This window comes from Vulpes lagopus, chromosome 2 (assembly GCF_018345385.1).
Source record: "Vulpes lagopus strain Blue_001 chromosome 2, ASM1834538v1, whole genome shotgun sequence".
NCBI classification, from domain to species: domain Eukaryota; kingdom Metazoa; phylum Chordata; class Mammalia; order Carnivora; family Canidae; genus Vulpes; species Vulpes lagopus.
Genome location: NC_054825.1, coordinates 8,064,812 through 8,092,767, shown reverse-complemented (window position 1 = coordinate 8,092,767; position 27,956 = coordinate 8,064,812). Strand labels below are relative to the sequence as shown.

Sequence of the window (27,956 nt, the reverse complement as noted above, 5' to 3'; positions counted from 1 at the left end):
GCGCGCGGGAGAGCGCGCGGGCGCGGGCGCGGGCGGGACCGCAGAGCCGGTGGTTGCGCGGCGGCGGCGGCCGGCGAGGGGAGGGATGGGGTGAGGGCCGCGGGGCGCACGGCGGCGGGGGCCGAGGGGCCGGGGGGCGCGGCGGCGGCGGGGGCGCGCCATGGCGACGGGTGGCGGGCCCTGAGCGCCCGCGGCGGGCGCGCACCATGAACTCGTGGGACGCGGGCCTGGCGGGGCTGCTGGTGGGCACGATGGGCGTCTCGCTGCTGTCCAACGCGCTGGTGCTGCTGTGCCTGCTGCACAGCGCCGACATCCGCCGCCAGGCGCCGGCGCTCTTCACCCTGAACCTCACGTGCGGCAACCTGCTGTGCACCGTGCTCAACATGCCGCTCACGCTGGCCGGCGTCGTGGCGCAGCGGCAGCCCGCGGGGGACCGCCTGTGCCGCCTGGCCGCCTTCCTCGACACCTTCCTGGCCACCAACTCCATGCTCAGCATGGCCGCGCTCAGCATCGACCGCTGGGTGGCCGTGGTCTTCCCGCTGAGCTACCGCGCCAAGATGCGCCTCCGCGACGCCGCGCTCATGGTGGCCTACACGTGGCTGCACGCGCTCGCCTTCCCCGCCGCCGCGCTCGCCCTGTCCTGGCTCGGCTTCCACCAGCTGTACGCGTCGTGCACGCTGTGCAGCCGGCGGCCGGACGAGCGCCTGCGCTTCGCCGTCTTCACGGGCGCCTTCCACGCGCTCAGCTTCCTGCTGTCCTTCGTCGTGCTCTGCTGCACGTACCTCAAGGTGCTCAAGGTGGCTCGCTTCCACTGCAAGCGCATCGACGTGATCACCATGCAGACGCTCGTGCTGCTCGTGGACATCCACCCCAGGTGAGGGGGGGGCTGGGGGAGGGTGGGAGGGCCCCTGGTGGGAGGTAGGGGGTCCCTGTGCGCCCCCCGACGCCCCAGCGTGCAGCCTCGGGCAGGTCCCTTGGCTATGGAGCCTCCATTCTTTCTTCGGGAAGCTCAGGTGGAAGGGGGGTGGGAGGGACCGGAGCTGCGGGTCTTGAGACAGGGGCTTAGAGCATCCACAAAGCAGGGCCACCAAAAACGTGGGTGAGATGGTATGTACGTTTTTTGAAGCCTCGGAAGAAAGCGGCGTCAGGACTTTGCTGGATTGCTTATCCTTCTTCCGTGGGTTTGTGGATTCCACCTTAGCCAGCATGCGGAAGGCAGGCAGTGGTCTCTGCTGGCTGCTTGAGTCCTTTAAAAGGCTCCACACGGGCCCTGAGAGTGTGGCTTAGGCGCCCGGGGAGCCCCTCGAGAGCTCTTGGAGTGAGAATGTGCTGCTCCTCTGGGTCTTTCCTTTCTCTGGTGTCTGATGCTGCCTCTGTCTCCTGATCCTGTGTGTGAGAGAGTCCTCGGGCTGCACCTTCCTCTGTGGGTCCTGAAAGGAGCATCTAAGGGAGCTGGAGGAGGGGGGATGTCTCTTCCCACCCTCGCCAAATGGCACTGTCCTGCGTCTCCCAGACTTGGAGGTCGGAGGCCCCTGCAGAGGGGCAGTGTCACCCACAGGGCTCCTGGCACAAAACTTGCCCACACCACCTCCCGCTCACCTGGCTGCCATCTGAGAAAGGGAGGTCGGGGTGGGCAGTTCAGGTGCAGGTACCCCCTGGGAACTCCTGCCATACCCTGGAGCACCTCCGGGAAGAAAGGAAGAAACTCTTAGCTGAGGTGTCCTGAGCTCACCTGGGTTTTCCTTATGAGGCTAGCAAATCAAGGAAGGAAATGGCTGGTGGTGTCTCTAAGGACTGTTCTTCTGTATCTCAACGTCCCAGGGAAGGGCAGGCTTCCCTTCTGTCACCCAGGATCCTACGGTACCTGGGCTTTGGCTTCCATATGGCACAGAAAGTGAGGTAGACAGAGAGTTCCTTGAGGGGGGGGGGCTGAGGGCAGTGAGAGGGAGCTGGGTCCTTAGCATGCGAATGCCCCTCCCCGCCCAGGGAGAAGCAAGCTCATGGCTGAGGGGGACAGACCGGATGTGTCGGTCTCAGCAAGGGTTCATTCAATGTGAGTCATTTCTGCCCATGAGCAACAGAAAGAAGAGCCCTTAAACTTCACTGTGTCTGCACGTGCAGAGGGAGGCATGTGTGCGTTCATTGTTTCTCCCCAGAATGACCCTTCCTCATTACGTGCTGGGCCAAAGCTTCCAGCCTTCCAGTCTTCTCCATGGGACCATGGACAGTGTGTTATATGAATGACCAATAGCACAAGGACACCAGGGCATATGAACAGTCGCGTGTGTTCATGTGTAAACTGCATGTCTAACGGACGGGCCAGCACATGTGCACCTGTCACAGGTGACATGCCTGCGCACACTGCCCACAAAGATCTGGGCTCACTCCCTGCCCGTGTCTGTTTATGGTTCAGTGTCGCTTATGGTAATATTGTGCAGTCACAACTGCATCTCCCGGGGTGTGGGGACCTTGCTTTAGAAGGTGCATCCCTAGGACTTGACCGGGGCTCTTTTAGAAGCAATAGGCCATGTTGCTGAACAACCAGGACTAGAAGGATTCCTATCGGGGGGCCCTCCCACCAGGAGTCTAAGCAGAGAAGGGGTTGAGCCAGGAAAGGAATCAGTTCTCATTCAGACCAGTCACAAATCCCATCCGTGCTGCCCATCCATGTTCCAGAACAGGAGTCAGCCCATTTGGGATATAGGGCCGTCTCCACTCTTGCACAACTTGCAAATCTGTCACCGACTCCAGGCCGCTGCTCTGCTGCCCTCCAGTCTCCTCTGTTCCCTCTGTTCCCCTCTGGGGGAACCCTGACCTCTTCTAAGCCCCAGGATGCTTTCAGGAGCCCCTTCTCCCAGTGCCATGGGTCCCTGGGGCACCAAGGAACAGCGCTAGTCTGCACCGGGGAGGGGAAGGGCTGCTGAGGCAGGGATGGCCCCCGGCCAGTTCAGACAGGCTCCGCTGGCCGAGGGCTGGCCTGAGGTGACAGCATAATGGGCAGCTGTGACAGCACTGTCCCTTCAGTGAACCCAGCCTGCCTTCTGTGCGGAGTCGGGTCCCCAGAGCAAGAGGGTGGGTGTTGGGCCAAAGAGGAGGGCACCAGCTTCCTGACAGCTGATCCACAGCCTGTTTTCTTGGCAGCCCCAAACTCTTCCTCCCCACAAATGAGAAATTGCGATCTAGCTCTGTCGGATGGAGAAGGCTGCCCCTCGAACGTCCAAGCCCTAGGCACGAAGGCTCTAGAAAGATCAGCCAAGGCTCCTGGGCTGGTTTGGTGCTGACAGCCAGGGGCACCTGGGGATCAGCAGAAGCCAGGCCTCCTTATCTGGACAGCCAGGGCAGCAGGTGGAGTCTTTGGTCGCTGGAAGTTTTCTTTAACAGCCACCACACTAATGGCCTCCTGGGACTTAATTAGAAGGGACCGTTCTGAGTTCCCTGAGGCCCAGGGTGACGTTTGTCAGAAAGCTCCCTGTCGGTGTCTGCTCTTCCCACAGAGTGTTTAACGCCGCGAGAGGCAGGCTGGACTCCTTTGTTTCAATACTGCCAGAAGATCAGGGACCCTCTGTTTTAAATTAAATCTGTCCTGGGAGGCATTCCCCACTCCTGTCTTCCTAAGGTGGCTTTCCAAGTTGCGACATGCATAAAGCAATTAGGAATTGCTAATATTTTTTTCCCACCTGGTCCTCCAACTGCTCAGTTTGCTACATTCTGTTCTCCCAAACCACAGCTCTGGACTAGGAATAGTGGGTCCTCTCTCTGGTGCTGCCAGAGGCGTGGGCTTTCACCTGTGTGGGACATAGGTGGGGCATCGGGGCACCGAGGTGGCCTCCCTGCTCTCCCCATTCAGCTGGGGGTCTGCCGCTCACTGGCACGGGTCTGTGATTTCACAGTTGGTGAAGCACACTCCTCCTTGTGACCAGGGTCTACTGAGGGTTGGCTAGGTGCCCGCCCAGGGGGCATCTGACCTGTGGCATTGGAGATGGAAGGGCCCACGGAGACAACCTCACTGTGCCCTTGGCTTTACAGGGGAGGAAACTGGGAAACCCAGGGAAGGAGGGGAGGCCACTTGTCTAATTTAACAGATCAAGGATGTGGCTCGAGCCAAAATGTGTGTCCCGTTCTGCCCCTAAGATTTATGGATGGGACAAAAGTGCAAATAGAGGCTCACCATCTATATAAATATTTAGAAGTTCTAAATTAAGCCTACAAACTGTTAAATGAAATATGTTCTGTCCTCCTACCTTGACAAGTATACATTTAAAATGCGCTGCAAGGCTGGGTTCAAATTTAGACTTCTCGGGCTCCGTGGAGTTCAGCCCCATCCGTGGTGGGGGGCGCCGAGCACACAGCCCCTGCCTCTCCTCCCAGCCCTGGCTCTACCCAGCACGGCGAGGAGCCTCCCCCCTCAGCCTCGAGCCGAGCACACATGGCCCTGTCCACCCTCGGGGAGATTGCCTTTTCACGTCCTAGAAGCAGGATCGGGGCATCTAGGGGGGAGTTCTGTGTTCCGCGTACTTGGGGCCTGACCTAGAATGGGCGACATGGGCTCTGGGTGGGCATGTGAAGTCTTCAGTTCGTGGGGAGGGGCATCGTCCTCTCACCGTCCGTCCAGGGCCCAGCACAGGGCCCCCCTTTTGTGAGATCTGAGGACACGAATTTTCACACTAGTGTCCCGACCACAAACTCAAGGTCTGCTCCCCCATTGGTCAGCCTGTTCCCTTGCCTTTTGTTTTGTTCTTTTAAAAGCCAGGAAACAAATCTGGATTACCCTGGGAGCACTTGGAGCATGCGCTCTGGACCGTCTGCTGTCATCTGGGGCCCATTCAGGGCTCAGACCATTGTGTTGGGCCTGGAGGTGTCTGGGACTGGAAGATATTGGCCGTGATTGCCTCATTTATTCACTTCAGATATTCCCAGCCTTCTCTGTCCCCTCTGCCATTTATTGACGCCTACCAGGGAACATCTCTTTGGCCTCACATGTCACAATGCCAGAAAGGCCGTCTCTTTGTCACAGGAAAGCTCTGTGTCCTGCGGCAGCCCTCGGGAACCCCCACGCTGATGTGCTTGCTTGTACTCTGGTCGAATGTTGCTGGCCAAGGGAAATTGGAGCCCCTCACCCTATGAATCTACAGATTCAGCCTATAAGTCTGAGGACTCCCGCTGCTACTCCTGTGCCCAGAAATATCTGGAGAATGCATTAGTGTGGCTAGACACAGCTTGCTTCTTGCTCTGGGATCCTGCAGAGGGCAGTGGGATCTGGGGGAGATACCCCAGATCCTGAAGTCAGGAGTCCTGGTTCTGTCCTGAACTCATTGTGGGACCCTGGACATGGCATAAACCCTGCTGGCCCTCTGTGTCCTCATCTGCAAATCAAACTGTAGCTCACAGGGCTACAAGATTTCAAAGAGCTCAGTTTTGCAAAGCTATGGTGGGGGAAAAATGAGAGCAAGTGCAGAGCGATTTTATTATTTTGTCCTGGGTGCAGGTGAGCTGCTCTCATATTGTGCTTAACAATAATGATAAGCAAGAGGGTTGCATGGCCACCCTGCCCTCCTTCTGACATCCTCCCGGCCTCACCTGGAAATCAGGAGATCTCTGGGCAGGGGAGATGGATCCATCCTCTTGCAGGTGTTCAGGGAAGCAGCAGTGTGGTTCCTGACCAGGAGTGCCAGTAATGGGGCGCTGGCTCTTCCAGCATCTCACTCTCTAGGGGAGGGAGGCCCATTGCTCTCTGCTTTGAGCCTCATTTTCTCCGTCTGTGAGCTGGGTTGGGTAGATGAGGGGGTTCCCCATACTACACGTGACTGTGTGACTGTGGGGTCTAGCCAGTCTGTCTCAGAGCAGAGACATGACTAGGCCCATGTGGATGCTAACCCAGACACAACATCCACCACCCCCGTGGTATGCAGGAGTCATTAAGACAGCTTCCACTGGGTTCCTGGAGGCGAGAGAAGGTCACAGAGCCAGCGCAAGAGTCAGGAGTCAGCTCAGACCTCCTCTGGAACAGCCCTTGGTTGCAGCTATTTCTTCCTGTCTGTCTCTCACAAATGCACAGGGCAGAAAGAAAAACTTTTGCAATGGGAGGGAGCCCTGTGGTTTTGGAGTTCAAGATAGTACTGGAACATAGTAATTGTTCAATAATCATGTTGAAGAGATTATAATCACGGTTGCTATTTATTGAGGGCTGAGTCAGGCACTGTCCTAGGTACATTTTGGATGTTAATCTCAGTAAGACCCTATGAGATAGATACTCTTAGAACTATCATTTTATTTTATTTTTTATTTATTTATTTTTTTAGAACTATCATTTTAGAGATGAGGAGGCTGGTGAACAGAGAGGTTGTATAACTTGCCTAAAGCCACGCAGAAATTAAATGTTGGAGCCTGGGTTTGAATCCAGAAGCCGGGCTCTGTTGCCACATGCTTCCTACCACACCATTAACATAAAAGAACTCCAGGCTAGTGGAAGCTTTCATGGCCTTTCATCCATCGACAAGACTTGCTTTGTTCAATCGGCTCAAGGTTTCTAAGGCTCACTTTAAAAAGTCTGTTTCAGAACAGGTTTCTCCCATCATCTCTTTTGAGGAGGTCACTTAAATGATCGAGACTTAATTTTCTAAGATGTCTTTTTAAGGGTTCATCACTTCGTACAACACACACTGATTAGGGGGTTTCTGGATGTTAGATGTTGAGCTTTGCACTGCGGGTAGCCACAGATATAACATGTCTGCAGAGAGCTTGTGATTTAATTCTTCCTCCTGTACAAAGCTTTGCAAGAACAGTTAAAATTATTCCCCATAGATTTTTACAGTGTACAGTCATGACGTTGATCATTCTAGCCTGTACAGCGTCTACTTTATTCTTGTAGGGTCACTGAAATGTGTCTGTTTATCCTCCCGAAGACCTCCAAAGCTTTTACCAATATCTGCTTTTAAGTCTGCATTGTGTCATTAAGAAAGGACTATCTGGCACAGCAGGGAGAGGGGAGACAACTGGGTGGTCAGCTCCTCGGCGGTGAGCTCAGTCCCTGCGGGGAGTGCCGGAGGGAGCTCCTCACTCCTCAAGAGCTTGGGACCTGATGAGTGATTTTTGTCCCTGACAAATGGTAGCTCCAGTTATGGCTATTATGAAATTCCCCATGGATCAATGAGGAACCAGATTCAGAGAGATTGAGTGACTTCCCCAAGGCCACATAGCAAGGAGGGCAGAGCTCGGACTAGGACATCTAATCCAGAGCTCTTTCACTCATTAGGGTTATTCTAAAGCATCTGAGAAATGGACAACATCGTCGGGGTCACAGATTGGAGGGGGGCCCAGTGCCATCATCAGCTTCCTTGGGGTACCCTTGTTTAGGCATTTATATGAATCCCGTACTTTTTTTTTAGGAGAGGCCTAGAATGCTCTACTTCTCTCATGGGGTGAGTGTGCCGCGATGGCTCAGGACACCCAGCTCATGTCCCAAATCTCTAGCAATTCTCAACTCAATTACATGAATGTTTTGGGGGAAATAATATTAAAACAAATGGGCCTATGTTATGGAGAATATACCAAACATGCTGCACCCTAGGGTGACCATAGTCCTGGTTTGCCGAGTACTGATAGGGCTCTCCTAGGACACAGGACTTTGAGTTTTAAAATAGGACAATCTCAGGCAAACCAAGATAAATCGGTTATTTCACTGCACCCAGACCTCCTGGGTGAGGACCTGTACCTTCTCTCCATGCCCACCCATATCATGCACACGTCACAGGAGCCAGAAGACTTTGGTAGAAGACTCTGCAGAGACCCAAGTATAAATGGAGAGCAAGGAGATTAAGACTGACTTTTGCTGTGTGACCTCAGGCATAACCCCCCAGTCCTCCTGTTCCATCAGCTGTATTCTTCAGGTTTTCTGGATAAGATGATGCCCTGGTGCCTCCCAAAGGGTTTGTGAAGAGTCCCCCCCCCCCGACACACACACGCACACTAGTTGGGAGATGACACTGAAGCCTCCAGAGTCAGATGGCCTGGGTTCAGATCCTGCCATCACTTAGGGCAACCAACTGTCCTGGTTTGCTCTAGGTGGAGGGGGTTCTCAGATGTGGAATTTTCCATTTTAAAACAGGGCCAGTCCCATGCAAAGCATCCAGGATGCAAGACTTTCAGTGCTAAAACCAGGACAGTCCCGATTACCCAGGACAAGTTGGTCATCCTATCACCACTCACCACTACTCACCGGCTGTGTGGCCTTGAGCAAGTTGCTTAACCTCTCTGTGCCTCATCTGCTTATCCAAAAAATAAAAAATAAAAATAAAAAAAAGATTATAGTTGTATCAGTCCTCAATATATAAAGATGTTGAGAGCTTCAAATAAACCGACACCCATGAACCTCCATCAAAGTATCTAAAATGGGATGGATTAGTCTCAAGAAATGTGAGTTGTTATTAATATTAGTTATTAGAAATGAATTAGTAATGTGATTTCATTTTAATAATTTTACAACCAGTGTGAAACCTGCTTGTACCAAACCAAACTCCAGCTCCCAACTCTACATTCCAAGTCAAGGAGGAAAAGTCCTGCAAGAATTTCAGGGACTTCAATCTAATCTAATGTGGAATTGTCCATCTGTGATCAGAAATATGGTGAAGAAGAGCTTTGATTCGGTGTTAAGATGATAGTCCTTGTGGAAGGAAGGGGAGGCTGCCCTGGCATTAATGCTGCCTGTGAACCCAGCTCATGCACATTCTCTCCACTCCTTGCCTTCTTTGAACAGACTGGCCTAAATTTGGAGTGAGGTCTCTGCAGCACAATGGGCCTCGTTCTTGCCAGATTATCTCCACTTCCTGGGCAACTCAGTCTGTGGTCTTTCTCCTTGTTCATTTTTGGAATGATGTGATTTATTTTAAAAATAAACAGCAGAAACACCTGCCCACATGGAAACCCATGGGTTGGAGCACGTGGAACCTTGTGGCTGGACCTGCCCCTTGGGCTCTGACAGTGGCAATGGACAGCTCGCTGGTGCTCATGAATTACCCCGTGGCTACAGGAAAGGGTGGCATGAACCACTTCTCTCAGTTGGTGGGAGATGTGAGTTCTCGAAAGGCCCTGGAGCAAGTAGAGTCAGGATGAGGATGTGGTTAGAAGCATAGGCAGCAAGCTCCTGATTCCATCCTCAAAGCTGTGTCCCTGATTTCCCAGAGACCTGAGAGTCTTAGCTTCACTGAGCTTGGTCCCTGAAGGAGCCAAGTGACTTCACCCTGTGACCCCATAAGATAGGGTCTGTAGCTCCAGACAGGGCTGAGGCTTTGGGATGGAAGACACAGCGCTGAAAGCTGGAGGAAAGGAATCCCCGTGCCACACTGCATGCACGGAGTCCATGTCACCCCAGGTAGAAAGGACCAGCTTCTGAGAAACACACACAAGGGTTCAAATCCTGTCTCCATTTACCAGCTGAGCAAACCATTTGGCTTCACTGAGCTCATACTCTTCATTGTAAAACAGGGGAGAGAAAAACCCACCTGGCAGGTAAAACCCACCCGGAAGGATGAATATCAGTAAAGACAAAAATTAGTTTTACTACTTAGAGAATGTGGACTCTGGGGCTGGCATACAGCAGGTGACCAGTGGAGTTCGTGAATAGTAATAATGAGAATTTATATTTCTTTCCACTTGGGCACCATGCTAATTGCTTTATGTGCTTTATGCATTGAATGCACTTCATGCATCTGTGTGCTTTTTGCATTTAATTCTCAAATGAGCCCCTGGGGGCATTTTATTATATGACCATGTACATCTTATGGATGACACTGAGGCTTGGCAATGCCATGCACATGTCCAAACTCATGTATGTGTCCCAGGCCACGCACCTACGGCCAGGACTCGACCTCGGGTCTCTCTGGCTCTTCCCTGAGTCCCTGCACTCACAGCCCTGCCTGCGTTCGTTGATAGCAAGTTGTCTTCCTCTCTCTCATGCGCAGTGTGCGGGAACGCTGTCTGGAGGAGCAGAAAAGGAGGCGGCAGCGGGCTACCAAGAAGATCAGCACCTTCATAGGGACCTTCCTCGTATGCTTTGCACCCTATGTGATCACCAGGTGAGCCCGACCAGTGGGACTTGGGTTTGGGAGGGCAAATCAGGGCCCGTGTGACCTGAAATGGTCACCGACCTCTCTTGGATGTAGGTTTCCGCAGCAGGTGTGTCACGGGTGACAGTGAACTTGACAGGTTTGGTGAGAGTGGTGAGAAGCACATGCTTTTTCTCTCTGGCCCTCGGAACCAGAAGGGATGGAAATGATTCCCCACCTTGATTCCCAAATCACATCATCTAACCCTTTAACCTCGGCCCCAGCCCCAAGAGGCCCCAAAGGAAGGGAAACGGGGAATGGAGGGAGGAAGATGCCCTGCCCTGGTTGGGTTACTACTGCCCATCAAGCACGGTGTGGCCTCACCTCCAGGCGTTCTCAGCCTGGACACCCTGGTCCACAGTAGGTGCCACCTGCCCTCTGCCCAGGGAGCAGGGAGCCCACTCTGTGCCCAGCCAGGTAGGCTTGCCTATCTCACCGCTCTGGGGAGCTCCTGCCTGTTAGCCAGGAGCCTGCCACCTTCACTCCCATCCGCCCCCCGCAACCCCATCATGCTGTAAGTTGCAGCTCGCTGACCACAGGGCTGTGCATTCCAAAAGCCACCCTACTCTACCTGCAGGATTTCTCTCTTGTGCTTTAGCCAGAAAAAAAGCATCATCCCATCAGTTTTGCACACTGGAGGGGGGAAAAAAGACTCACAACTCTATATCCAAAATGGCTTAACTATTTGGGAAGCTGACAATAAAAAGAGACTTTGGTGTTTGATTAGGAGGTGGATGTTGAGCCAGGGAGGTGGGATCTGCATGTGTGTGTGTGTGTGTGTGTGTGTGTGAGAGAGAGAGAGAGAGAGAGAGAGAGAGAGAGAGAGAGAGAAATTGGAAAAAACACAGCCAGCATCCCAGCGTCCTCAGCTGGCAGGGGGAAAGACTCCTGCCTGGCTGTCCACCCCGGGGTGGCCTTGCCTGCTCTGGGGAGGAGGAGCCCACGGTAGCCAAGTGTCTCCGTCCATCCTTATCCTGAGCCGACATCTGATGCCCTGTAGAAAGCTATCTGCTTCCTTTGGTGCAGGAGAACATCTGTCCCCCCCTCCTAGGGGCCCTGCCGATGTGCAGACAGTGAGCCTGGCTCCCCCACGACAGCCCCCATCTCTTCTCCTCTGGGAGCATCTTCCACTGTCTCTTCACAGCTGCTTCCTCTGGCAGAAATCTCACTTTACATGTAGGCCCTAGGACGGTCTGCAGGTCCCTGCATAGGTCTGATCTGGGCAGAGCACAGCCATGTTCTTCCTTCTAGAACCGTCCACTAGACCTCAGCACTGCTGACATTTTGGTGGAACTCCCTTTGTGGTGGGGCTACTCTGTGCCTTGTAGGTGTTCGCAGCACGGTGTCTTCTACCCACTACTCACCACTACTTCCCTCCTGCTCCCCGGTTAACAACTAGAAATGTCTTCAGACACTGCCTTGAGGACCAGTGTCACCCCTGGTGGAGAACCCTTGGTCTAGATGCACTACGTCCAGGCAGGATGCCAGAGTTTGCATGGATCAGGTTTTCCAGGGGACACGAAGCCCAGGCAGTAACAGGAAGGTGGGTTTCTGTTGCCGTCCAAAGGCTGAGGGGGCCGGGCCACAGGGTGGTTACAGCACGGGCTCTGGAACATGCCCACCTGGGCTCAAACCACAGCTGCACTTACTCCTGCTGTGTGACCTTGGGCCACTGATGTCACCTCTCTGAGCCTCTGGCTTCCCATTGAAATGAACAGTGCCTGCCCCTTAGGGTTGTTTGAGGATTGGAGGGCTTGGAGCATAGGGACGTGGGCAGCACAGGCCCGGTGTGGATGACGTCGGTGGTTGGCACTCCGTCCCTCGTACTTGTAGCCACACCTGGGCCAGCCTGTGACTGGGTGGTTCGTGCAGGGAGGGGATTAAATCCAAGGAGGCATGAGGCATCAGGTGGGGACAGCAGGCAGACGCCTCTCCTCTCAGATCCCACAGGGAAGGGGACCGGTGGGCTAATGATGGGAACTTGAACCCTCAGAGGAGAATAGGTAATGTGGCTCCAGCTTTAAACTATCAGATTTTTCTCTGGTTTAATCTCATTTCCCAAAAAAATTTCCTTTTTTTTTTTTTTTCTGATTATAGCTTGGTTCCTCTAATGGTGCCCAGAAAATAACGTTTCAGTAAAATTGATGGTAGATTCAGAATGCAATATGTTCCCTCCAAATGGATATGATGCATTTGGGGTTTTTAAAAATATTTGCAAAACTCTTCATCTTTTATGGGGATGAATGGCAATGTACTAAGGAGGAAAAGCTATGCCCAGAAAACCTCATATATACAAAATACGGCTCTGGTGAAGCCACTCCTAGCCCCACTGCCACCACCTAGCCAGCTCCTGCCTTGATTTTCTTTTCTTTTTTTTTTTTTTTAGGGGTGGTGGTGGCAAATTTTAATTTTATTTTTCTATTGAAGTATATACAGTGTTATATTAGTTTCAGGTGTATAATATTCAATAACTCTACACATTTCTCAGTGTTTGTCATGATATGTGTAGTCTTGATCCCCTTTATTTCACTCATTCCCCCCACCCATCCCCCACCCACTGCTCCCCTCTGGCAACCACCACTTTGTTCTCTATATTTCAGAGTCTGTTTTTTTTCTCTCTCTTTTTTCTTTGTGTTTTTTTGTTTTGTTTTGTTTCTTAAGTTCCACATATGAGTGCAATCATAAGATATTTGTCTTTCCCTCACTGACTTGTCTCACTGAGCATTATATTCTCTAGTTCCATCCATGTGGTTGCAAATGGCAAGATTTCATTCTTTTTATTTATGGCTGTACTATTCCACTGCATATACACTACATCTTCTTTATCCGCTCAGCAGTCAGTGGACACTTGGGCTGCTTCCGTATCTTGGCTATTATAAATAATGCTGCCATAAACAGAGGTGTTCCAAAGTAGTGTTTTTATTTTCTTTGGGATATATACCCAGTAGTGGAATTACTGGATCATACGGTAATTCTATTTTTAATTTTTTTGAGGAACTTCCACACTATTTCCCACAGTGGCTGCACCAGTTTGCATTCCCACCAACACTATACAGGGTGGGGGGTTGTTGGTTTTTCTCCACATCCTCACCAACACTTGTTATCTCTTGTGTTTTTAATTCCAGCCATTCTGACAGGTGTGAGGTGATACCGCATTGTGGTTTTGATTTGCATTTCCCTGATGATGAGTGATGTTGAGAGTCTTCTCATGTGTCTGTTGCCCATCTGTTTGTCTTCTTAGGAAAAATGCCTATTCATGTCCTCAGCCCATGTTTTAATTGGGTTATTTGTTCTTCCTGTATTGAGTTGTAGAAGTTCTTTTTATATTTTGAATATTAACCCCTTTTTGGATATATCATTTATAGATATCTTCTCCCATTCTGTGGATTGCCTTGTCACTCTGTTGATGGTTTCCTTTGCTGTGCAGAAGCTTTTTATTTTGGTGTAGTTCCAATAATTTAATTTTGCTTTTGTTTCCCTTGCCTGAGGAGACAGATCTAGAAAAGTGTTTTTACGGCTGATGTCAGAGAAATTACTGCCTGTGTTTTCTTTTAGAAATTTTATGGTTTCAGGTCTGACATTTAGGTCTGTAATCCATTTTGAGTTTATTTTTGTGAGTGGTGTAAGAAAGTGGTCCAGTTTCATTCTTTTGCATGTGGCTGTTCAGTTTTCCCAGCACCATTTACTGAAGATACTCTCTTTTCCCCACTGCCACCCAGCCCACCTGGCTCCTGTCTTGGCTTTCTTGAGTGAACAAAGGAACCATCCAAAGCAAACCTCATGAAATATGCAAACATTCCCTCCTTTCATTACAGCACACATTTTTCCAGCACCTTTTCTGTGCAGAGCATAAAAAAGACCCTGTAGAGGAGGCATGGGTTGGTGAGGTCCTGAAGAAGGCCCCCTCGGGGTACACTGACCCTGTAGATATGGCTCTCTCACCCAGACAAAACACCATGTCATGCCATCCGACAGGGATTTGGGTCCAGTAGTTCTGAGGCAGGAGCGAGGTCTTTCAGCTGGAGCTTCCTGGACGAGGCTTGTGAAGGGGATTTGGTTATGCTGGAGGGACAATCCAAGCAGAAGGAACAGCATGAGCCAGGTTTATAGCCCTAGGTGGTGTTCACCAGTCACAGATTCCTTTAGAGCATTTGAACATGGCCCGTCTGAATTGAAAGCACTATCAGCACTGTAGGTGTAAAATGCACACTGGGCTTCCATGGCATGAATATATACACTTTTTGTATTGATTCCATAGTGAATGGTGATGTCTTGGATTAAATAAAGTATACAATTAAAATTAATTTCACCTGCACCTTTTCACACCTGTGGCTTGCCTTCTCTTCCTGCTGGACAGCCCTCGTCTGTAGTCAGAGAGGCCTGAAGTATGAGGTGTCCTGACGCTCTTTCTCCCAGCACCATCTTGTCTGTGACCCCTATCTGCTTATATTACCCATCCTTCACTGACCAGGAAGCCCTTGGAGCCCCCATCCCTGCTGCGCTGCCAGAGTGCTCAGAATTTTCTGCCTCACTTCCTTCTCTGTCCAGTGTCCTACTCAATATCAGAGTTTATCTAGGAGCATCCCTGGAGTGGCCAAATCACTGTCTCCCTCCACCACATCAGGGGCACTGAGGCAGAGGCTCTTGGAGGACTTGAATGAGGGGACATCAGCCAGGGAGGGCAGTTGATGGCTGGCAGACAGTCCCCATGGAATTATACTCCTCTTAGAACCACCTGCCCCATCCATACCTCTCCAATGACTGAGGGGAGAAGAAATCCTGAGGAGGTGTGTAGTGTTTATGGTCACTGGAGGCCCCAGGCACACCCCAGGGAGATGGGCATATGCCAGCGTGTTCATCACATGCAGGGAGTTCTCTGGGCTCCAGGTGTGTGCTGGGCATGGTCAGAGAAGATCACCAAGGCTCGTCAAATGACTATGTTGTACTAGGATTCTCCAGAGAAACAGACAAGTAGGATAGATTGGTAGGTAGATAGATATATAGATGAGAGATAGATAGATAGATAGATAGATAGATAGATAGATAGATAGAAGAGAGAGAGTCTGAGTAGTCCCACAATCTGCCCTCTGTAAGCCAGAAACTCTGGAAATCTGAAGGCCCCACTACCTGGGAGAGCTAGTGGTAAAAGTCCTGACCCCAAGGGCTAGAAAAGCTGAGATGAGATATTCCAGCTTAATCAGTGAGGCAGAGAAAAAGGGGGTGAATTCCTCTTTCCTCTGACTCTGGCTCTGTTCAAGTCCTCAGTGGATTGGCTGAGGCCTACCCAGTTGGGGAGGGCAATTCACTTTACTGAGTCCACTGATTCAGATGCTAAGTGCATTTGGAAAGAATGTTTAATTGAGGCACCTATGGCCAGTCAAGCTGACACATGACATTAAAGCATCATCACACAGTACTCCTGGGCTCAGACCAGCTGACTGCCCCTCAGCAGGCCTTATGGAGAGCTACTCTGCCCTGGGACAGGCAAAAACTCAGGCAACAGGGCAGGGGTGGCCCTGGAGGGTTCCAGAGCTCAGGAGGAAGGAGTCACCTCCTTGTTCACCCAGCACAGGGTCTCCTGGGGGCAGTAAGCATCTGTGTGTCTCTCCAACCTGCCAAGTGCTTGGCTGATGATGGTTCAGGTGAATTGAGCTCAGCAGCAGTCTGGGCCCTAAAGAGGCAACCAGAATCTCAGACAGGTGTGGACTTGCCAGGGGTCAGGTTCCTGAGGGTGTGGGGTTCCCAGCTTCATGAAGGTTCAGAAGTACCAGGAGGCAGCGTGTAGGGCAGGGTGGGCCCATGAACTAGGGGTTACATTCTGGCAACAGGTTAGCTGGGCCTGATGTGGCTGTGCCTTCTGAGCCCTTTATAGTTTGTTCACGTGTTATCTTCCTGAAGTCTACAGCACTTCCAAGGGTGGGCTGGGCAAGCCATGGGAGCTGCACTCTGCAGATGGGGGAACTGAGGCACAGAGAGGGAAGGAAATGCAGAAGTCATCGGTTATCAAGGCACAGGGAGCTGGGCAGCCTGACCCCAGCCTTGGACAGGCATGGAGCAGCCCCAGGGACTCTCCTAGATGCAGCACCCACTCGCTCTTCTCTGCCTTGCTCCTGTGCATGGAAATGACAGTCAAAACCACTGAGGCAGCAACTGGCCGATCCTGTGGGATTCAGAGAGAAACAGCTAAGAGCCATCTCTGTCTTAGAAACAAATCCGGTTAAGTCCCCCTCTGTGCCTGGACCGGTGCCACCGTCCACACCTGCATAACATCCCCATTTCATCCTGAGGCTCAGATATGTTCTAGCCTCACCCGATGCAGTCAGTGACTCGGCCGGGGTTCCAGCTCGGGTCAGCCTGGAAGCAAAGTCTGTGCACGGGGTCTCATGTTGCGCCCCTCTGCACTGCACCCCTTTGTTCTCCCCTGAGAACACAGTGGCTCCTGCTCTCCTCCCAGAAGGAAGTAGGAAGGCACCCTGTGCTGTGATCCACGCACAACCAGAAAGACACAGTTTGGGGGATGGTTGGGAGCAAGGTGTCCCCGTGTCGCTTAAACACGACACTGAGCTGCTGCGGGGAAGCTATTTGCCACCACCCTGCAGTGCCTGCCTAGCCACGGGACCTACTACTTTCACCCAGTCCCACCTTATAAATGGGGATGCGGGCAAGAAGGTGGGTCCACATCAGGACCACCGTGGTGAACGCCGGAAGCTGGCAGAGTGGGAGAGGGGAAGGGGCTTCTGCTGTCACCTCTGCCACCTTTTAGAGCTGATCAAGAAGATCTGGCTGGCTGGGAGGGGGTCCCCACCATTCGCATCTGCCTAATAACTTTCTTAGATGGGAAAGCATCATTCTTGGGTCAAGAACCATTCAGGCCTTCAAATCGGTTCTCCAGCTTCCCTTCTTGGAGACCATGAAGTCTTTAGACCCACACCTGTCACCTGTTGTTGGACACCTGTAATGCACCTGGGAGGTACCAGTACACACCTGATTGTACCTGGTACAGCTCTCCTGCGAGGTAAGTATGGGAATCCTCATCTTACAGAGCTTCAGAGAGGTGAGATGAGTTACCCAAGGTCACAAGAGTAGCAACTGGCAGAATGAAGGGTTAAAGGTCAAGGTCAAGCATATTGGCAATCGTTTAGCGTAGCCACCATGCTCCATCTCCAAAGCCTGGGCCCTAGGTGACTGGAAATACAGAGATGCCCACCTATAGGGTGGATACCTGTCCAGCTTCTTATGCCCAAGCATCTTATGCTGTCACCATCTCTGGGTGAATGCAGACATAGCACCCAGGGTCCTAGGGGTAAAGGCAGGTAGAAGAGGTGGTAGGTTCTCATGGGGTTACCACTGACCACCTGGCTGATAGCAGCTTGGATAGACCTGGAGTAGGGCCCAGAGGCCATCAACTTTGGCAGTAGACTTGGTTGGCACAATGCCTGATGATGCAGCAAATACCTTTCAGAAAGGCAGTTCTACCAATTGTACCAACCAAAGAGCCACTTACACCTGCACCTGAGGGGCTTGTCATGTGACCGTGGAAAACATTTGGAAATCTCCACCTTCACTCTTGAGAGGAGTCACTGCCTTCTACTACGCACTCATACCCCCTCCCATGTCCTTAGAGCCCTGAGGGGTCACATTTGACTTTTTCCAAGTGTCTGAACAGGATCTGAAGATCCGCAACAGATTCTCATCCAAGAGCTCTAATTAAATTTTTCTGAATTAAAATTCACATGTCTAGAAGCATTCGTAAGGCTATTATCTCTGCAGCGACATATGCTTACGAATAATTATGGTTGTCCCAAATCACCAGAGTGCGGCTTTGAGGCATTAGTGAATCTGACAGCACCATTGTTATGGCTTTTCAAAGTCATGGAATTATGTAGATGGCAGAGGGGTTTAATATGCAGGTGGTTGTCCAGTGTTCATATTCTTTTAATAAAACGCCTTCCATTCTAATGTCTCATGAAAATGTAAATTGTCAGCTTATTACTTACAGGTCTTCAAATGCACAAACCAAGTTCTCCAGGAGTCTTAGGAAGGCATCAGGCTGGCTTCCCAAAGAATGTTCTGTGGCCCATGTTTCCTTTGGTGCACAGCGTGGGTGTGTGCGTGTGTGTGTATGTGTGCGTATACCCATGCGTGTGTGTGTGTGCGCACGGCAGCGGGAGGAGGAGAGATGATGGATGTACGGAAGGTGTACAGACTGGGCATTAATTTACCACTTTACACATAAGAATTGAAGGTAAAGGTCTTTGTACCCTGGAACTGAGTCGAGGAGTGAGGGGGGACAGCCTGGTCACTGGTGCCCACAGCCCAGGCTTCAAATGCTGGTTTTTCCATGTCCAGGCTGCATGGCCTTGGTACATCACTGCGCCACGGGGCCTCCTCCTCCGAGCAGTAGGGCGAACACGGTGAGGGGCATGAGACAGTGTTTGTGAAGCAGCCATCAAAGCCCTGAGCCCCAGGGGACCCAGAAGGGTTGCTTGGTCTATGGCTGCTGTATTACTGGTCCTGCCCTCACCCCAGAACACCCCAGTTTCTCTGGAGATTCTCACTGTCAAGCAGAATGGAGACACTGGTCGCTCTGAAGGTTCAGAAATGTCTCAGCCTTCTGGCAAAAGTACCCCCATCCTCCCTCCAGGGAACAGGACCACCAGGCTGCTGAGCAGGGATGACACCTGGGGGTGGGGGCTTCTCTGCCTCATCGTCCCTGTGCTGTGACAGCCAGCACAGACACCTTCCAGTGACCAGGATCAGAGGGCTTTCTGCTGAGAGGAGCATGGCTTTCTGGAAGAATTTCCACCAACAAATATAGGGCAAAGAAGTGGGGCCGGGCACGTCATACTGGTGGAGCGAGGGGGGAATCACCCCAAGTCAGAGAAACACCGGTCTCTGTGCTCTGCTTCTGATGTGTTAACAGGCCCCCAACCTGTTAGCGTGTCTCCCACTACTCTAGGTACTCACAGCGCATCCCTGAACCACCTGCAGCAGAGTCTCCTGGAACACTGGAAAAGCAGCTCCTGCCCCTCTTCACCCTCCTCAGGCTGTCCTGCTGACCCAGAGTGTGAGCTCCCACCCCAGGGCCCCTGAGTGGGGAGCTGCGTCAGGGCCATCTGGGGCAGGCCTGTGTGCATTCTGAACACATAAGCATAAATGTTTCCCCCTGACTAGAACCTGCTGCCAGTGTCCAGGCCCGTAGTGATGAAAGCATCTCTTTGCTTGGAGGCCCTGACAAACTACACACACGGGCTTTTCAGAGCAGGAGTCATTGTACTGTGGACAGGGGCAAGTGACAAAGTCCCCGGTGGCACGTGACCGAGGCAGAGGGGTTCTCGGGCTGGGAGAGATGTAGAGCTCATCCTGTCCCATCTCCGCTGCTGGATCTGAAGCCCAGAGTGGCCTTTAATCAGGACTCGGGCAGCAGCAGGTGGAACCGGGTTTCCATGTAGGAGACACTGGCTCTCTGAGTCTCGATTCCCTTGTCTGTGAAATGGAAATAATGATATCCGCTCTACAGGATAATTGTAAGAGGAGAGATCGTGTACATCAAGTATTTTGCCCAAAGGGGACATGCAGCTGGGAATTATTATTACTGAACCAGGCAGAGAATTCAGACTTTACATAAAATCTCTGAGAAGCAAACGAAATAGATTTTTATCTCTTAATTATCTAGTGGTGAAATTTTACATTGTCCTGAATAATTTTACACTGTGAAACCTAGAGAACTTGCAAATAATAATGTTGATCTTGCTGGATGGTTTAATGATATTTGGCTCTTTTAATAAGTCCTCTCGGGAGAGCCAAAAATGTTAAGACTGAATTTAGCAACATATAGGAGAGAAGACATTTTGGAGAAGCCATTTGGCATCACATAGCAACAATGTGCTGGCATTCAGCTATTTCATTGTTATTATTAGGTGTGAATTCTAAATTCAGGGGTTTTGTCCCCTTAAAGTCATCACTTCCCAAAATAGGTTTCTTCAAAGTACAGCTTTCCCGAATGCTAACAGCTCCATTTCCCTTTTGGGGCTGACAAGGGCACGAGCAGAAATGAGGCCACGTTCTCCCACGAGGTCAGAGGGCAAGGGTAGCCACTGCTTCTGGAAACAGAAGGCCAAATAGTGGGAGGGGGGTGCTTCAGAGTGGGTTCATTAAGGGTCTGTTAAAAAGTGGGGTATTGCAATGGAGTCTGGAACCCTACCAGCTTTCTCCTCCTTCCCTTTGTGAACAAGTCCTCAACAGCCTCGACCCAAAGAGAGCCAGGAAGAGCACTCAGGTTGGCCGCACAGAGCGACAGCCCCAGCCCAGTCCTTTCTGAACCTGGGGCCGCCACTGCCTGCCCCAGGGAGCATGCAGGTGCCAGATCCCAGTTAGAGCACAGGCACTGGACCTTCTGCTCTCGTTACCGGCTGTGTGACGCTGGGCAACCCCTTCTACTCTCTGGGCCTCAGTGTCCTCATTTGGCAGTGGGCATGGAAGAGGGTACCTTGGGATCTCCGAGCTGTGGCCTTTTCTGTCTTAGATCAGTGCTGGATAATATCCAAATATGGCCAAATATGCTGGACACGCTTGAGAAAGAGTAAGTGGCTTGATTCGGGGGGAAATTCCATTTACACAGAGGAAAAGGCTTGTACTTCCTCACAGCTGGCGTTAGCACCACTGAATGGAATCGTTTGAGGGGGCTTGGGGCGACTTTCAGAAAAACACCCCTTGGATACATGGGCTGTGTTTCCTGTGGGTTATGAGGTCACTTTAGGGTACCCTGACCGCTGCTGTGGCCAAGGGCCACCAGAACCACAGCCGTGGGAGCAGGCCTTTGTCACCTACAGATTCTTCTTGATGCAAGACGTACTCTGAGCTTGGTAGAACGCTGGCAAAATTATACCCAGCCCTCCCTCCCAGGCGACTTTCTTAGGAGGGCAGAGCTGGATTTGAAGCAAAGAGTCTCTTCTCATTGTACAGATGATCTTTTTTAAAATATTTTATTTATTTATTCATGAGAGACAGAGAGAGAGAGAGAGAGAGAGAGGCAGAGATGCAGGCCGAGGGAGAAGCAGGCTCCATGCAGGGAGCCCAATGCGGTACTTGATCCCAGGTCTCTAGGATCAGGCCCTAGGCTGAAGGCAGGTGCTAAACTGCTGAGCTACCTGGGCTGCCCACAGATGGTCTTATTCAACCACCTTGCTTTTCATATAAAACCCAAAAGCCCAAGGAAGTGAAATGACTTGCCCAGGGTCACACAGCAGGACAGCAGCTGAGTTGAAGGCAGTGGCCAGGACACTGTTAGCCACTAGCCTATGTCTTAGGTGAGCCTGGGTTCCAGAGTCAGACCCGCCTGGGTTCAAATCCTGCCTCTACAGCTTACTGGCTGTGTGACCTTAGGCAAATTACCGAACCTCCTTGGACATCTAAAATGGAAATAGTCACCTGCCCACCCCAGGGCTCCACAAAGTCACACGGGTAAAGTGCCTGTTACTTGGGGAGCTGGAATGAACCGAGTGCCTGGTGGATGTCCACCGTCTGTTACTGCTGCTGCTGGAAACTGCAGTTGGGACGGCCCCAGAGAAGCTGAGGCTGGGCCGGGAGGCCGTGCTCTGGGTAACGGCCTCCCTGTGTCTCCGCAGGCTGGTGGAGCTGTCCTCCTCGGTGCCCATCGGCTCCCACTGGGGGGTGCTGTCCAAGTGCTTGGCCTACAGCAAGGCTGCCTCCGACCCCTTCGTGTACTCCTTACTGCGACACCAGTACCGCAAAAGCTGCAAAGAGATTCTGAACAGGATCCTCCACAGGCGCTCCCTCCACTCCTCGGGCCTCACGGGCGACTCCCACAGCCAGAACATTCTGCCGGTCTCTGAGTGAAGGACGCCGCTCTGGCCGGAGACTGAGGAATGAGGCAGCTGGTGAGAAGCGGGGAGGGAGGGCTTGGGGTCCTGGGTGGACACCGCCAGCTGCCACCCACCTGGCCGGCCCGGCCATTCCTGTTCCCTGGCCTGCAGGGCCTCTGAAGCCTGCTCCCTGGTTCCTCAAGGGCAGAGGTTGGATGGTCCCTATTTTGCACCAAAGGATGAGCATGGTTACTCGCTCTGGCCTTTCTTTCTGAGAAGCTCCTTTGAGCTCCCGGACTCACCAGAGACTCCCCAGGAGTGACGCTGAGGCCGGTCATGACCAAGGACACGCGGTGCTGGTGGCAGGTGGGGAAGCAAGGCGTCCTTCCTAATCACTAGGCGTTGGGCTCCATGCTGAAGAAAAACAGTGGTCTCCACGGGACATTAATCATGCTGAAAGTCAGGTTGGCGGTGGCCATTTGGCCTTACATCCAACGTGGCTACTCTTCTCCACATGGTAGTGGTGGCTGCTTTAACCCAAATATTATCCAGCTGGTACTCACTGAATTGTGCTCAGCTGGGACTCTTGGGACCCTGAGCCCAAGGTGAAAATGTTTAACAGCTAGCGGCTACCCAATTGTTGCCGAGCAGCAGTCTCAGAAATGGTTAAACTCTGGTTCCCCACCTCCCCCCCCCCAAAGCTAACGTTTGTGTGTGTAGACAATCTTAGCATGAAAATGGTTTAAATAAGCAGGTAATACATGTAATAATGTTCTTGGAGGTCTGACCTTGAAGTCACCTTCTTCTGATTCACACGTCATAACTTTTGGAGCCGAGGGGAGGCAGGAGGAAGGTGGCTGCCTGGGGCCCCCACCCCTGGTTGTGACCTGAATTTGCAGGAAGCCTTTCACCTTGTCTCACACATCTTGTTCCACACACCCTGGGAGATGCACCCACCAGAACTGGCCTGGGCAGGGTTTTAGTATTGGTTCTAAAGCACTGGGTCCCATTATCCTAGTAGGCTCCATATCTAGTCTCCTTGAGTCTATCAACAGAAAGTAGAAGCTGTCCCAGGTGACCAAGAAAGTACCCTGTGCTCATGAAGGGAGAGTGACATTTTTATCGAAAACTATAACTTCAGTACCTATGCCAATCCATTAGCAGCCCCATCTTGATTTATGAAAAGCCAAGGTGAGTGGGCCGTGCTTTCTGCCCATCTGTCTTTGTTTATCATTTCAGATGACGTGTGAATGCTAAGAGCAGCTATTTCTCTGTCCTCTGTTCTGATGCCTACAGGGTAGAAAGGATGGGAAGCGAGCGACAGACTCGCTCATTCTCTCTTTCCAGCTCTGGGTGTCTTAACTTTGCAAGTGCAGCGGGGGGAGGACACAGTCCAAGAGGGACCAGGTGGGAAGAGCCTGATACTGTTTTACTGCCGGGGGGCCCCAGAATGGAAAGATAGAGGTGTGTCATGCGTATCTACTTGAAAAGATATTGTCTTCTTTTACCTTAGCTCCTCATTTAGAAAACAGAGAGCTGAGCCTGGCCTGGTCTTGCCTACTTGCAAGGTTTTCCTGGAGACTAGAACAGGGACAGACGTAGCTTCCAAAGCCTTGGCACCTGTCAGATGTAGTTGGAGGTGTGCTCACATCTGCCTGGAGCAGTCAGTGGGGCGCATCCTTTCCTAGTCCCGTGTTCAGGGACATCATGTTGGTAGCTTCAAATCAGCCGCGATGGGAACATTTGTGCCAAGAAAATTAGCAAAGGCTACAAACCAGGACTTTTTGTATGCTGAGAGCTGGTTGTTCTGCATCTACCAGCACACCACTGCCCAGACGTGACTTTGTGTGTTACGGAAAACTGGCTCTGATTCAGAGCACATTAGTTTGAATCATGTTTGACTCACGGCAGACGTTCATTTTTGTGGGACTTTCTTAGTGACAAGGAGCTGTTCGCCACCCACCTTGTCCCAACACCAAAAGTACCCATGAGGTCGAAAACAAGTATGTATCCAAGAAGATACACACAATTTAATCGAACAGTCTCCCTTTTCACACAAATTTTCTCAAAATTGGGTGACAGAGGAGTGGTGACCTAGTAGATGAGGCCAGTAGACAGTCAAGTTCAAGCCACAAAATGTGTTTTCATCGATGTGACTATGTCAGATCCTCTTTCTGCCTGCTCTGTGTAGGCAATATATTATACTCCCAGAAGCAACTGGATCTCTTTTACCTCTTCTTGAGCTAAGAAACAAAAGATCTGTCACCCACACCACCATGCATCCTAAAAAGATACATGTTGGAATTTTGGCCAAGCATCTAGGACTGCGAAAACAAAACAAAAAACCCCACAATAAAACCAGTCATATTGGCATCATGGAGATGAAAGCCCAGATAAGTTAGCTGAGGGGGTGTGTCCACTATTGTTCAGACAGGCATTGAAGGCCAAGGAGAAGTACGGAGGAAAACACTGCATTAGCGGTCAGCACCAACCAAGTCTGCTCTAATTACCTGTAGATGAATGTTGGTATTCATCTCTACCCAGTCTCTAAAATTTTCCCCTGGCTTCATTATTCCCAGGTGAATTATCTACCTCATTTGGTAATTTGATTTATCCAACGTGACATGGGTTTCTCAGGTAAAACACTCCGAAACAGCAAGATCAGCAGCCTGGGAAGAGTTACTTGTCCTCAGTCTAGCGTGAGGCTCGATGTGTAGGGCCCAGACTCTGGTGGACAACTGGACCAGGTGGGAAAGCATATTGGGAAGCTTGGAAATGAAGCCTGGCCGGGAGGGACCATCCGATTCCTAGCCCCACATCGTTTCTAGCCCTACGTGATCTGAGATGTAGGTCAAATCCCTGCCCCTGGTGGCTTTTTTTAGACACTCTGCAACTGTTCCAGCTTTTTCTTGCACTTCTTCTCGAAGGAGAGAGGACTTCCGGGCCCTAGGACTCCCTAAGGATCTGCCAGCTCAGACGAGGGTCATGGGGTTTGTGTGTCTCGTGGTCAGCCAACCCCCCTTAGATATGCCACCAAGAGCCAGCCTGTTTTTACTTAGAAATCGGCTGGGTCATGAGGGAAGTTGACTGCAGCCACCTGGTCCCAATGGTCCATTCTTTCTGGGATTCACTTCAGTCTTCTGAGCTGTCGCCCTGAGCAATAAACCTCTCTCCTCGTGTTTATGAAATTAGTTTTCTCTTTCATGGTGCCTTTCTCTCTGAGAGAAGACAGAACAGGCCACACCCATGTCCTGGTTGCCACCCATTTACACACGTGGGGGCAGGTAGACGATGCCTGTGGTGTGGCCTCTGGCTGTGCATTTCTAGAACTTCATCCAAATGCAGGATGACCCAGGCAGCCTATGGTCTGAATGAGACTATTTTATCAGGTGCCAGAAATTCCTTGCATTGGCTCCTTTCCTTTGGACCATGAGCATCCCAGGGAGGAGCGAGGTCCTGGCTATATTTGCAGCTCCCATCCCCTTTCTGGAAGGTCTAAATCATCTGGAACAGAGCCTTTGGCCCTTGAGCTTCTTTTATCCACAAGAATTACCGAGGGAGCTTGTTTAAAATACAGATATTGGTCCCCTCCTCAGATATTGGTCCAAGGAGGTCTGGGCAGGACCCGGGACTCTGCATTTTCAAACCTCCATGTCCAGGTGACTGCTGCAAGGGACCTGCCCACTCCTCCCTGAGAAAGGTGGCCCTGGAGACCTGGATAAACTCCATGGAAAACTGCACCTTTCTAAATATCTGTTTCATCCTGTATCTTTCCCCAGTTCTCCAGAGAGTTCAATCTCCAGCCTCATTTAAGGGCTGAGTCATTTCGTTCTCAGAGCAACAAAGCGCTCACTCCATGAAATTCTAAAAACCCATCCTCAGAGGACTCTGGTGGAACCCCTGCCACCACCCCTCAAAGGTATTTGCAACGTAGCCTCATTCCATTCCATGGGGCTCCCGGGTAGTAAATGGGGGTGTACACAGCACATTGGCAGAGCATGGCGGCACCAGCTGGCTCTGGGTCAGGACACTTGGTTAGAGAGAAGGAAGCTGGCACCCAGAGGGGCCCACAGGGACACTTCCCTGGGTCTCGACCCCACCTCTGCCTGGGCAGCCTGGCCGTGGGAGCTGATGGCGTCCTGCCCCTCTGCCACTAACCGCAGCGCCCTTCCCACCCAGCCTCACACCCCAGGAGTGGAGCCAGGTTGAGGCCAGGCCAGAGGGAGACATTGCTGGATGCTGACCCCTGCGTGTGGGTCTTTTTAGGGTTCCTCACTTCATCCAGCAAGGCTGACCCTGCCAGGTGCCCCAGGAGCAACTCCTTGTAATCACAATGGTCCATAGTCCTAACAGCTGGTGTGTACTGAGTGAAGCCTACATGCCAGGCACAGCACTGAGTGTTTTCGGGTAGTGTTCCCGTGAATCCTCACCATAACCCTAGGACCTAGGTACTATCATCTCCTTTTCAGACCTCTGGGAAGATCAGTAAGTCCTGGGGCAGCAGGTAGAGAAATTTAAGGGGCAACGCAAAACAGAGGCATGGTCTGTTGGTCTCCGGAAGGGTAGGCTAGTGCCAATGGGAAGTCCCCCGCTGCACCCAACTCGGGGCATCTTTCCATCATCAGCAGAGGACACCCTGCTCCCAGCTTCTGTGCTAACACCCACACCCACCAGCTGGGCCCCAGGGCCCCTCTCATCCCACGGCCACCACTGGCTTGGAAGGGACTCTTTTGGATTTCTCTTTCTCTATAGTGTTTTTAGGAGAATTTGGGGGCCAGGGGGCGGGGCTGAGCAGCAACCTCTGCACCCAGGATTTATGGTTCCCAGGTCCCTTGTCACCTCCAAGAAATCTGTCTGACTAGATGTCTTAGGTATCTGAGGATTCGCTGTCAACCTGAATTTTCCTGAAACTCTGGACCAATAGCCGTATGACATCAGAACAACACAGCACTGCCCTAGCACCAAAGTCAACTTCTTCATGCCCTGAAGCCAAAAGGGTTTCCGTGGAAGACCCTGGTGTTTGCTTAGGACCCTGGGCTGAGCCAGCCATGAGGAGAGGATGGGTGGAGGTGGCCTCCTTGGTTTGCTTTTAGGGGTTCAGAGAAGAAACCTGGCTGGGAGCAGTGCTTTGTAAGCTTTGTGAGTGTCTCCACATTCCCAGCAGGCTCCCACTGTGTCTCAGGACCAACTGGCCTTTCAGCCCAAAAAGAGCAAGTCCAACCCTTGGCCTGCGGCCTTTGCTCTGCTGCCGGCTGAAGCCCTGGCCTGGTGGAGGAAGAGATGCAGGAAGGTCAGGCTTGCTGTTGCCTTTCCAATTCAGATGTAGCCACGACTTCGAAGTCCTCCTCGTGCCTCCTTCCACAAATACAGGGCATGAATTGCTCATCTTCCCAAGGAATTTGTTTCAGGGAAGTGGCTAGGACACATGGCCTAGGGCAGCCTGACCTAGACCTCACTGCAGAAACAGTGGCCTTCAGGGGGAGGGGGACACCTAGGAAAGCAGGGTTCTGGAGCCGTTCAGGGAGTGGCACATGGCAGCTGCAGACTCCAACCCAGAACTGCAAAAATACTTAGCTGTCACTCCTTAGACATTTACTGAGCACCTTCTGTGTGCCTGGCCCTGTGCCGTGTCAGCCTCTGGAAGAGACAAGAAATTACAGTGTAAGACGGGGCTTCCCTGGAGGTGTGTGCACCCTACTGGGAGGTGCAGGGGCTGAAGCACGTGGCCAGTGGGGAAGGAGGGTCTGGAAGGCTTTGGAGAGGCGAGGACGTTGGCCCAGAGTGTGTAGTAGGGACGAACATATGACAAGACACAGAGGAGATGTGAATGTGCCGGTAAGGAGTTTCGTGGGCTTAGAGCTGTGTGTCCAGGAACGGTGTCAGGTGAGCCCAGAGGAGAGAAAGTGGCTCCTGAGAGTGAACGAGATCTGTGGCCCATGGGAGATGATCCATATCTTGAAGTTCGGAGTGCCAAAATTAGGTGGTTTAGAGAAAACGTGGGGGACATTGACATGTATTTAGCTACCAAAAA

General features: G+C 51.7%; 1 protein-coding gene across 1 annotated transcript; it reads left to right on the top strand.

Annotated features, from left to right (window-relative positions):
- The first annotated feature begins 206 nt into the window (after positions 1 to 206).
- Positions 207 to 27,956, top strand: GPR26 (G protein-coupled receptor 26). Its single transcript, XM_041738650.1, has 3 exons — positions 207 to 874; positions 9,957 to 10,070; positions 21,728 to 27,956. The coding sequence occupies exons 1-3, from the start codon at positions 207 to 209 to the stop codon at positions 21,957 to 21,959; spliced, it is 1,014 nt and encodes a 337-aa protein (XP_041594584.1). The 3' UTR covers positions 21,960 to 27,956.